The 12,611-nt window shown below is 32.3% G+C and overlaps 1 protein-coding gene across 1 annotated transcript; it reads right to left on the bottom strand.

Moving 5' to 3' along the window:
- Positions 1–1,442: 1,442 nt before the first annotated feature.
- LOC141605890 (putative pectinesterase 53) lies at positions 1,443–8,263 on the bottom strand. The gene is made up of 5 exons (XM_074424810.1): positions 7,675–8,263; positions 7,328–7,517; positions 7,039–7,245; positions 3,668–3,903; positions 1,443–1,759 (listed from the first exon to the last, which is right to left on the bottom strand). The coding sequence occupies exons 1-5, from the start codon at positions 8,064–8,066 to the stop codon at positions 1,609–1,611; spliced, it is 1,176 nt and encodes a 391-aa protein (XP_074280911.1). The 5' UTR covers positions 8,067–8,263; the 3' UTR covers positions 1,443–1,608.
- Between the last annotated feature and the right edge of the window lie 4,348 nt (positions 8,264–12,611).

Genomic DNA, 12,611 nt, shown 5'->3' with positions numbered 1-12,611 from the left:
AATAGTAATATAATAAACATAAAAATAATATAATAATAATAGTAATAACAATAGTAAATACATTGTATAATAACAATAACAATAATAATAATAATAATATTTAATAATAATAATAATAATAATAATAATAATAATAATAATAATAATAATAATAATAATAATAATAATAATAATAATAATAATAATAATAATAATAATAATAATAATAATAATAATATCAATAAGAATAATAATAATTAGAATATCAATAAGAATATAAAATAAGAATAATAATACTAATGTTGAAATAAACTAATATGAATCGAATCGATCCGAATCGAATCGAATCGAATTGAATCGAATGGAGTGAATCGAACTAACGAGAACTTTATAAGTGAATCGAATGAATCGAACTTATTAGAACTGAAATTAAGTCCAAAAGAACAGGGCCTTAGTGGGAGAGAGTCTGGCTCCCACTTTCTCGGTTTGTCGCCAGTGTTTTAAGGTCACATTTTTGGCTCCTCTAACAGCTCCTATTTTACTATAAATAGAGCCTCAGTATCTACATTCCAAAACATACACATTCACTCTCATCTCTCAATGTTCCCTCTCTTCTCAAACGTTTCTGGTACTGTTCTTATAATCGTTCCAAAGCTTCCAGTCTCGAGTGGGCGAGTCTGGGTGCTACATTCTCAAACCTTGGGGAACTACCGACACTTGCTGATCGTCGGCCATCACGGTCGAGCCGAAATAGTTTTCAAGGCATAGACCTTTACCTCGTCGCTGCAAATCGGTTATTTCATTCTCCTTTTATTTTCATTGTTACTACACTCTCTGAGATAACAGCGAAAACAAGATTTTAGGATCTAGGGAGCACAATTATTATCCGATAAATGACATTTTATTTTGTAATACTCCGTATGTTTTTTGTTTCGCTCTTTATTCTAGAAATAATATTGTATGCAGATAAGAAATAAAAAAAAATTACTCCGTAATTCTTCTTGGAGCGAGGATTCAATTTTCATCGGGATTTTAATGTAAAACCCCTATAACTCACATTATGTTTATTAAATCAACAAAAAAAGACTATAAATGCTCATAAATCGTGATTTTGCCATTAATTTGATATATGTATTTGACCCGATTTAAGCTTTAATGAATAGTGTTCATTTTAAGCCAGACTTAGTATTGATAAACGCTTCTAAAGTGATGGTTGGGTACTTGATAAAAGAAATCATGTTCTTATGAACTTTGAAATTTTTTTTGTTACCAACATTATTGCTTTTCATACGTAAGCGTATGATAAAAAGGAGAAAGAAAGAAACGTTAGTTTATTAGCAATTTCGCATATGTACCAATTTCGTAGCTGTTGCATTAAATAGTACACAAATTCTCATTGATGGCAGCCATATTTGGTCTTCAGCTGAAGACGGGCCAAATGTCGCCATTTTAACTACAAAATGTTACCATTTTAATGACAAACTATTATAGCTTTAAAAATTATTTACCTTAAAATGGTTACATTTTCATCTTAAATGGGTGACATTTTGCCCGTCTTCAGCTGAAGACCAAATATGTCTGCCATCAGCAAGACTTGCTGTAAATAGTAAGGTACTCCGTCGTAATTAATTACAGGCTAATAATCCATTCAGAGCCATCAATGAAGCTAAGTGAAAGAAAAGGCTTTGCTTCTTCATCTGTAAGCTCTCTCGACCAAGCAACTCGACCCGCGTAACTCGAACCCGGTCCTCTGCACTTGTATTGTCCATAAGATACCGTCCTATGCGCACCAATTGCATTTTATAAAGTGTTAATAACTGAAAAAAACGTTCATAAAATTTAAGAGTATAGTACCATTGAAATTAATAAAGAAAAAGTATATGACAATTGATCAAAACGAATTATTTTAAATTATAGATCGAAATAATTAACAAGTTATAATTGGATGCTTAATTTAACTTACGGGATTACAAATTCCTCCGTATCTGGATAAATTTTTTATATGGGATTAGACTTTTTATGAAGTATATAAATTATTAAATCAATAGTACAAAAATTAGGAATTAATTTGTAATTTGTTTTTATACCTAATATCAAACATGGACTCAGTCACTTAGTGGTGGAACCAGAATATATATTAGCAGGGCGAAAAAATTCAATGGAGGCGAGCAAGTAATAACATAACATAAATTTTAAAAAAGTTGAAATTTTAACTAAAATTTCAGACTATTTTCGTGGCAAGCGAGGGCGAGCACCCTTGCTACCCCTGAATCCGTCGCTGCAAGAACTAGCTACCGTCACTGCATGGACTAGATACTTTGGGTGAACTTGAAAATTGAGCTTATGTGGATCAAAGTGCGTGGCACTAAATAATGAGAATATGGTTGGTAAGGAAAAAGACAATGCGACTTTACTAGAATGAAAAAGCAAGTTGGTATAATAAAATGTAAAAAGTGGTACACAAACTCCATGCGCATGCTATCAACAAAAAAAAAAAAAAAACAAAAAAAAAAAACAAAAAAAAAAAAAAACCTCATAGACATTGTACACAACTCAGGTAAGGACCAAACACAGAGGGGTAGTGCTATTTTAGAGTCAAAATCCTCTCTATTTCCTAAAAAGAAATGTAGAGTCCATTTCCTATCAACGGACGAGATTAGATTCTATTAACATCGAACGGTTCACGATTTATGCATAGAAAAAAAGGGGTCAATAGAGTATAGAGAGGATAATATTATTAAATGGATTTGTGAGAGAAAATGGAGAGAAAGGAAATGGAGAGGATCCTAATTACTACTTTTAACTCCTGCTATATTATCCAACTTATTGTAATGAGTATTCACTGTATTCAGTCATTTATTTATTTTTGTCCGAATTTTTTTTACAAAGGTAAATGTAAATAAGTAACAGAGTTAGCGAGAGTATTGGTTTTTTACTATTACAAATTTACAATGGCAATTCTTAAAAATGATCAAAACATTGTTAAGAGATGAGACGAAAGAAATATTATTTGAAAATCAAATAAAACAATAAAAAGTAATCAACGTTGTCTTAGACAGTTTTACTAGATATTATAAATAAAATATTATTACTTCCTCGTATTCGTGAAATTGCAAAGTTGAGGCGGATCTCACCTGGAAAAGTAATACTCTCTTCGTCCCGATTAATTGTTGTCCTTATCCATTTTATAGTGTAAGTCAATTATTGTCCTTTATATTTAGGATTGCATTTGATGAGTAATTTAATACTTCACACTCAATTTGATCCACTTGTCATCTTATAATTGACTATCTCCTCTTTCCTTGGTCTTTGTGTTAAAAGCAAAGAAGAACAATTTACCGAGACGAGGGAGTAAGATTTTAATTTTTAAATAAACACGAGTAAAAATAAAGATTATAAATATTGCACTGAATATGCAAAATAAGGAAATGTTGCATTTCCACGTAATAAAAGGAAGTATAAAATAAAAGTTAAATAGGAGTGTTTCTTTTTGTAAATACAAATTTTGGATAAAACGAGATTTTCCATGTACATACATTTCGCGATCCTATTTTATAAAATACTTATTAATTGACAATAAACATGAGTATTAAAGTAATAAAAATAGTTTGATATTATAAAAGGATCCTATTCTATAAATTGTAAGCAAATTTGCATGTAATGTAAGAAAAAAGATGGAGAAACATACATTTGGCGAGTAGGATCACCCCAATCGTACCAGCCTTTGGGAATGATAATGTTGTCCATATAAGTGTAGGCAAATACTACTCTTGAGAAGGGTCCCCATGCCCTTCCAAGGTATAGAGCTCCCGAACCCGTAACCTTACAATTTACAAATGAAAACCCCGTATCATCTAGCATGCTTTTCCTCCCTTGCGCTGTTACTGCCCCATAGTTTTGTGCTACTGCATGCACGTGACACCCCTGCATTCATCTCACCATTCTAACACTTACTTGGTAACAAATATATATAATATATGTGACGGTTTTATAATAATACCGGTTGATTAGTACCGTAATTACTCCTTGAAATTCACCTTATACAAAATAATTCATTTGTTTACGTTTTTTATTCTTTTAAAAGGTATTTTAATCATTGGTATCAAATGATTGGGACTAGAAAGGAGTAAAGTCTATGATAAGGACCTATACTATACAATTTTTTCCAATTAAGGACTCCAACTATTTTTGTTTACAGTTAAGAGATTGCATGTAACGCCCACACACTTCTTCACAAAAGCTAAATTTGCAAAGGAAAAACACGTGGGGCGCACAATATTCAATTGTCACTTTACCTGCTGATTTTTTTTTGGGTGAATACTTTACCTGTGATTATGATTTCAAATTTTATTTGTGTTTTTCCGGCCGTCTTATTATAAACAGATAATGACCCTTTAACAAAATTAAAGTGGAAAGATAAGTGGGATATCTATTTCCACCCGCTTGCACTCTTCACTTTCATTTGTGAGGGTGAGTATTTAGTTAGATTCAAAAGGTGAGAAAGTAAAATAATATAATGAGAAAACAAGCACAATTCTAACTCGAGCTTTTTCCGAGCCGAGCTTGAGCCTTGATTTTTTAGGTTCGACGAGCTAGCTAAAAAATTCGAGCCGAACCTGAGCCCACCCGAACTCGAGTTCAAATCGGCTCGTTGACAAACTTTACACCCCAATAATGACGATATAAGTGTTGGTTATATAATTATTTATATTTATATGAATATAATATAATATAATATAATTATTTATATTTATATTAATCATTTATATTCATATGAATATGAATATTAATAATTAAATAGTTAAATAACCAACCCCAATTTTTTAAATTTTCTAATTATAAAAATCTAACAATAAAAAATAAGAAAAAGCTCTTCAGTATGGGACCCATGATAGAAGATATTACGGTATCAATACTATATATTAAATCCAGAAACCAAGGGACTTCAATGTAATTAAAGAAAGTTATACAAATTAATTATACTATATAGTTTTAAATCACTAGCACCGTGTGATGGACCCAATTAAGGGATCACAGTGCAAATATTATATAGTTTGGGTTAAAATTAAATTATATAGAAGCTTGGTAATTTTCCTAAACATTTGTAAGAGACTAAAACATGGTCAATTTCCTTAAAATAAAATAATTTTAATTAAGATGGTCAATTTCCTTAAAATAAAATAATTAATTAAGATGGTCAATTTCAAGGAGACTAAAAGAAAGAAGATGTTCGGTAATTTTCCTAAATATTTATAGAAAACTAGAAGATGGTAAATTTCCTTAAAATAAAATAAATAATTAGTATAAACATGCACACTTATGGTATTATTTATTATCATCATAAACTTATATATTAAATTAAAATCTATGCAATTTTATTAAACTTTATTATAATATATTAGATGTATAGAGATGTTAATTATTTAACATAAAAAAATATAATATAGGTAGGTTATAAATAATTCAAGTTAGATTCCATAATATATAATATTGCATAATTCTTTCGATTTGATTTAATGCATATATGTAATATATTTATATAACTATATAATCCTCTTAAAATTGCATGCATAAGTAGTAAAAGTAATTTCGTCAGTAAATAAAAGAATTGTAGTAACGTGGATATAGTTATATGATAGTAATCACTCATTTGAATAGTAAAATTACAATATTATCAGCGAAATTAGTGAAAGTAAAAGTGGTAGAAACAACAACGTGAGTAGTGAAATAATCAATATTAATGCGGCAATAGTGAAAGTAACAATAATTACGTCAGGATTAATAAAATTATCAATATTAATGCGGTAGTTGTGACAGTAACAATAACTACGGTGGGAGTAGTAAAAGTAATAATGATTACGGGCAAATAGTGAAATGTTATTACTATTGTTTCATTAATAAGAGTAAAATATTAATAGCGGGAGTAGTGAATTTGTCTCAAAATTTATTTCATCGTAATTTTAGGACATGTCATAGAAAAATATATTAATGATAAATTTATGGGTTATGCAAGTTTAAGTAATTTTATTTAATTAAAAAAAAATTAAGGGTAAGTAGAGATAGCCCGGGCGAAGCCGGGCACCAATACTAGTATTATAATATACCGTTATCGGAATAATATCAGTATTAGAATAATTATATTATATTGCGATATTAGTTGATACGATTTAGATCTCGGGAGTACTAAAAATGTCGAGCCAATGTAATCATTCGAGGCACGAACATTTATCAATAATAATACCGATTCTCTTTATGAACTCTTCCTCTCTCTGTTTCTATTAACCCACGTGTTTTTCAACGCAAGATAAGCTTTTGGCTGTGAATCTTTGACGGCGTTAAATTGTAGGTCCAACCTAGGTAGCACGGACATTCCTCCTAACTAGTCGTCCTGTGTCCGACACCCGGACACCCGACACTCGTCGGACACACGCCTAAAAATGTTATAGTTTAGTCGACGAATAAATTGTCAAAAGAGAGTGATTAGAAGATTGGTTTGGGTGATAAATGAGAATAAGTATAGTTAAAGTCGAATTTTACCTTAAGTTACCTAAATTTAGTACTCCCTCCAATTTCATATGTTTTTCCTCTTTCCTTTTCCGTCCAATTTCATTGTTGTTCTCTCTTTCTTTTTTTGGATGAGTTTGTGTGGTCACAAATCTACATGTGGGGTCATGTATAGTGTGTGGTCCAAATTGATTCCCTAAATTCTTGGGCCAAAAAGAAAAGGGAACAACATATGAAATTGGAGGGAGTATCAAATACATTAAATTTAGAATCAAATACATTACAAAAATAAAATCATACGTTATTTATAACCATAAAATATGTTTTTTTTATTAATTTTAAATAACGTGTCTCGTATCCTAAATTTCATGGGATGCCGTATCACGTGTCCGTGTCTGTGTCCGTTTTGGTGTTACCTAGTCCTTAACTGTAAACTCGTATAGTTTAAGTCCTTAACGGAAAAAAAAATGACATAGTTTAGGTCCTTATCTTAGGCTTTACTCGACTAGAAAGTATATAGAAGCAGTGAATTAAATATTAGTAAAGCAAAATTACCTGAAAAAGAGAAAGGCCGTTACCAAAAATGAAATCAACGGTGCCCTCAATATAGCAATCTTTGTAATAATGCCTACCAAATTGATCATAAAGTGTGTCCTGTGCTCCCAAAAATTTACACCCCACAAACGCCGCTGTGTCCGCTGATATTCGAAATGCCACCGCCTGCTTTCCGACTGCTCCTGGTGCTGGTGCCGGTGTCGTGTTCTGCATTATCAACTCAACTGTCCCAGTTATTGTTGTACAACTGAATGTGTACATACACCAGAAAATACGAATAAACAAGAACCTTGAAAGTGATGTTCTTGGCGACAAAATAAGGTGAATTAACAGCAAATGTAGCTGAGCCATAGGTCCCTAAAGGGCGTCCGTTTGGGCCGTGTGTTTGAGCCGTATCACCCCATTGGACTATCGTTTTATCTGCTCCTTCTCCTTGTATGGTTATGAACGATTTTAATCGGGGTATATTCACCTTTTCCCTACATTAAATATAAACTAATTTGTTAATCGATCATCAAACATTTCATACATTGTCGACGCCAACCACTGTGTCAGCCTCCTCGCTCTGCGACTACATTTGACGTAAGAAACAAATAACGCAAGCCGGAAAAAAAAAACAAGATAAAGAAAACTTACGAGTAAGTGCCGGATTTAACCTTGATAACAACTCTAACAAGGTTAATGATAGGAAGAGAGTCAATGGCATCTTGAATGGATGTAAAATCTCCATGAGCAGGGTTTTTACTTACAGTTAAAGTAAAAGAAGGGAATAGCTTATTCTTTGCTGTTTTAAAAAGAGTATGTTTAAGACTACCAACAAAATTTACCCACTTCATGAATTGCACCTCTGTATCCCATGTTTTTGTCATATTTATGGTTAATTGCTTAGGGTTTGACTTTTTATGCTTATTATTATGATCATGATGATGATGATCATAATTGTTGTGTTGAATTTTACCTTGACAAACAATTTGGTAAATTGAACAATGTAGTAAAATTATTAGGAGAAATGGTAAAAATAATCTCATCTTATATACTACTAGTAATTTGAGTAACAAAGAAAGAAAAAAAAGTTACCTAGGTAACAAATTAGAAAGAATGTGTGGGAATATTATTGAAGTGGCCTGGTTGATTTAGAAGTGTTGGTAAATATATAGAGGTTTAAAAGTATGGTTGGTCTTCATTAAGACGGATATAATTCATCTTAAGAATAAAAAGGGTTAAATAATATTCATCTGTATAAATGGACCAAACTTTTGCTAATGTCAATGCTGTCAATGCATTCTGTTTTTGTCTCATGTGTTATTTGAATCCGTTTTAAATTTAAAATAGATAAGCGGCTCTTGAATAAGAATTTGTGTTAAAAGTAAGTTATTGGTGGAAAGTTAGTTTGTTTTGTAGCAAGTTGTAATGCAACAAATGGTCACGGGTGGTTCTTGCTGACAATGCATAAGCAATAGAAAGAAAGGTTCGTATTAGCAATCACAGATTCACAGGTGAAGAATGTAGTCCTCAGTTGTTTCTCCAAAAAAGTTTAAATGATTAGGGCTTTGGCTTTTTCTTTAGATATAAGTAATTTTATTTAGGTCGATAATTAAGGGGACACCGTTAGACGATAAGGTACTCGACAAGCTTAGCGGAATCTTTTGATGTTAAACAGATAATAAGAACGGAGAAAGAAGAAGAAAAAACAACAATAAAAGGAAGTAAACCAGCAAATTGAATTACATTGTTATGACATTGCGGCAACAAAAAACAATAGTATAATTTTTATGAAATTGATCATGATGATAGTTAGTAATCATATACACTTGTTACAAATGTAATGCGATTAAATGTGCGTTTTGTTAGACTAAAAAAATAATAATTATTTGACACTTTTAAAAACAGTTTTTCCATGACTCCATCACAATCAATTACTCCTCTTTTCTTTTCTGTTTCATTGTGGGGTGTCTCACTCAATTGTTGTCCTTTCTATTTTAAGAATGAACTTTATGAGCAATTTGATCATTTTAAACTCAATTTGTTCCCTTGTCATTCTGTAATTGGCCCCCTCCTTTTTCCTTGGTCTTTGTACCAAAACTAAAGATAACAATTAACCGGAACGGAGTATTTATGTTTATTTAGAATTTTTTTCGAGATGGATTTTAAATAAAACCACACACATGATGTATTTTGATGGTAAAAGCTACGAGTTTTGTATGGACAAATTTATGTTGTGGCATTCGTAATTGAGGTTCTTACCCGTGAGTGAGTTTTTGTTGCCTCGTTTTGTGTTTGTTTGTGAAAGAATTATTGGACAAGTATCACGGATTAAAGGAGCTGAGGTTATAGTCTAGAGATGGTAGTTGGCACACGGACCGTTAAGCCAACTCAACTTATGGCCTATTTTAGCACGACACGAGATTGATACGGCGCAGCACAACACGACAAGCTATGGGCCGAAGTTTTAGAAAAAAGACCGTGGCTATCCCAGGCACGCCCAAAACACAAAGAAATAAGCTTAAATAGAAGAATTTGTTTGAGCACGCTTAAGCAGACACAGCACGTTGTGGGTTGTGGTCTGAGCCGCCATTTCATTTCCTTGGGCGCCCACGTTCGTGGTCCTAGACCATACTATTTTTTCCTCCAGGCACGGTAGACCGGCACGAGACACGACCGACTTCAATCTCTAGTTATCACTAAGCTTCTATGATAGGACCAATGATGCAATATCAATTTATTCAATGAACCATACTAATAAAATGTAAAACTCAAACTTATCTTTCCAACCTTCAAAAAAAAAAAAAAAATTATTCAATGAAAGAGATTTTGATGTTGACTTTCCTTCAATGGTTGATCCATGATATTGATGTTTTAATAACTCTTCTTGTTCATTACGAATCATATAGGTCATAAATTCTCTCTTTGTATATCACTATATCCTTGTAAGGCATGCAACGATTTTATAACAATTTATGCACCTCCGATTATTATCTTTAAAAGAAATATATAAGTTGTTTTAGAAACGGTGCACCATATAAAGAGTTTACATGGGATCAACTATTTAAGAATTATTTAAGTAGAAGATTATAGGATTTATAGCATGACTCTTCCAATTTTCTTTGAGCAGTATGCATCTATGTTGTTATAAGCCAAAAAAGATGATGTAAAGGTAGATTGGTTTCAATAATGTGAGAATGCTTTTACCAAGGTTGATATAGGTTAATTATGGGTTACTACTTACTAGCTCACTATCATTGTTAGCAGTGACATAGCAATTTTGGATATTGAGGGTGCAGCCCAGAACAAGTTCTTCATTTCATTATGTGTTTCATCTCCTGTACTAGGCAAAGTATATATTCTCGTTAGACATAGAACTCAAGCCCTCTACAAAAGCAATTTAGTCTAGTATTATGGTTTGTTAAGTTTAAATCCACCACTTTATAAGATGAGCTACTGACATGGCCTATGTAGTTTTAAATTGATAGATGAACCATCTCAATCAAAACCTTAAGGTGATGGTTGAGCCCCAACTATTATAAATATTCCTTTTAGAAATAATTCGCAATAACTAGGCGGTGTACCAAACATGCACTTAATAAAAAAGATAAACCGCCACCAATACCACCATCATCAAAAATAAAAATAAAAATAAAAAAGTTTTACACGGGACCATTTACCAAATAACATAGGCATGCTTATTGTATATGTCTAGGATCACCAACCCAATTTAGAAATACAAAAGACCCCATTATATATCAATGCACCAACCTCAAGATGCCTTTCTTCTACTTGTGAAGTTGTGAATGGCCTGATTCAGAGAGCACACTTCATTTTTCTATCCACTGTAACTCTTATTTTAGGTCCACAAGAGTGTAGCACTATTGCTTGTCTCTCAACGCAAAAAGGCATTGAGGGGTATGAAAATATAAAATAAATAAATAATTTCTGAGTAGATAATATTTATTTGTCTAATTAAATTTAAAACCTACAAATTTACTCGGAATTATTAAGTACCGAGTATTTAACAAACCTTTGTTCATAACAATGTTTATCCTGTGAATTCAGAATAACTTACAAGAAGAGTGTAAAACTATCCAAACCAACACTTTTTGGGGGGTTAATTTGTTGTAACTTAGGTTTGTACACAAGACTTACTAGTGAAATTTAGTTTAACTAGTCTTTGAACCCGTGCACTGCACGGGTGGTAATGAAACCTATTATTAAAAGTAAAACTTGAGTATTTTTTGAATTTAGTAAATTACTAAATTTTAGAAAATTTTATTTTATCTACCCATACACTTTTTATTAATATTACCCCTCTTGTTTATTGTCCTCTTAGCCCTATTCTTTTGAATTGAAACTGTTTGAACTGAACTAAATGGAACTGAACTCAAGTAATAGTTAATTTATGAAGAGAAGAACTGAACTAAAATGAACTAAATTGAATAGAGGTGAACTTACTGAAATGTGTTAAAATTAAGTTCAAAAGAACAGGCCTTAATTCTCTACCTTTTCTCTCATTTACTCTCCCACCCGGCCACCATCTGGAAGCAACGCTTGGCATCACTGGCCGACTGCCACAACGCTTCGACCCCCCCCCCCCCCCTCTCCTCCCCCAACTAACCACCACCACGCAATCCATATCATACGTCCTCCAACTACCCTATCTATGTCCTTCACCGTACATCCAGCATAACCACAATCCTAGCCTACCCCTTGCGGACCTCTACCCCTTCTCGTAACCTTATGCGACTCCCCACCCCATCATTACCCACCCATCACGATCCTCCCCTATCGCAATATCCCACCATCAAAAGCGCTCATTCATTTGCCTTTTAAGTCGCTAAATACTACGAGTATTTTTTTTTTTTTGTTTATTGAGTCATGTTAACACTTGTCTCTCAACATTGAAATCATTTTGTCATGCAACACCTTCAATTTGAGATATAATTTTAGATGGGAGATTGAACAATAAAATTAAAATGGATAAAGTATTTTTTTTTTTTGGCTCACCTTATTTACTTATTACCTTCCAATGTCATAATGTTTCGCATTAGTTGTTAGATAATTTTTTTAAAATCATTCTAACTTATATAAATTAATTTTTTGATTTTTTTAAAGTCACTGCAGCGTTAACCCCCGCCGTTGACCGACTACCTCGAGACCCACCACCGAACCCTCCGCCTCACCTAGCACCTCATTTCCATCGGGCCACAACCTCCCTCTCGACCTTATCTTTGTTGACCCGAAAATAATCCGAACTCGAAATGACACGATCCGATTACCCCGTTTGTCAAATCTAGTCTAAATAGACTTATTCAATTAACCCTTATTTTTTGTGCCATTTTTTCTTGTTTAAGTACTTTTCATGAGTAATCAACTTAACATATAAAAGAGCGGAATATGAGCATTTAATTTAGGTTATTTGAAAAACTTTTAATTTAGTTTAGAGGTATAACATACTCCGTATAATTTTAAAGAACGAAGGATATATCTTAGAACAATTCATAAAAAAGGCATTTAATAAATAAAAAATTATGTTATTTGGGTATTAATAAAAGTCGAGCTTTGCGTGTACGATGCAAAAG

Source organism: Silene latifolia, chromosome 10, assembly GCF_048544455.1.
Source record: "Silene latifolia isolate original U9 population chromosome 10, ASM4854445v1, whole genome shotgun sequence".
NCBI classification, from domain to species: domain Eukaryota; kingdom Viridiplantae; phylum Streptophyta; class Magnoliopsida; order Caryophyllales; family Caryophyllaceae; genus Silene; species Silene latifolia.
The sequence above is the reverse complement of the archived record's forward strand: the minus strand, read 5'-3'. Positions and strand labels throughout refer to the sequence as shown.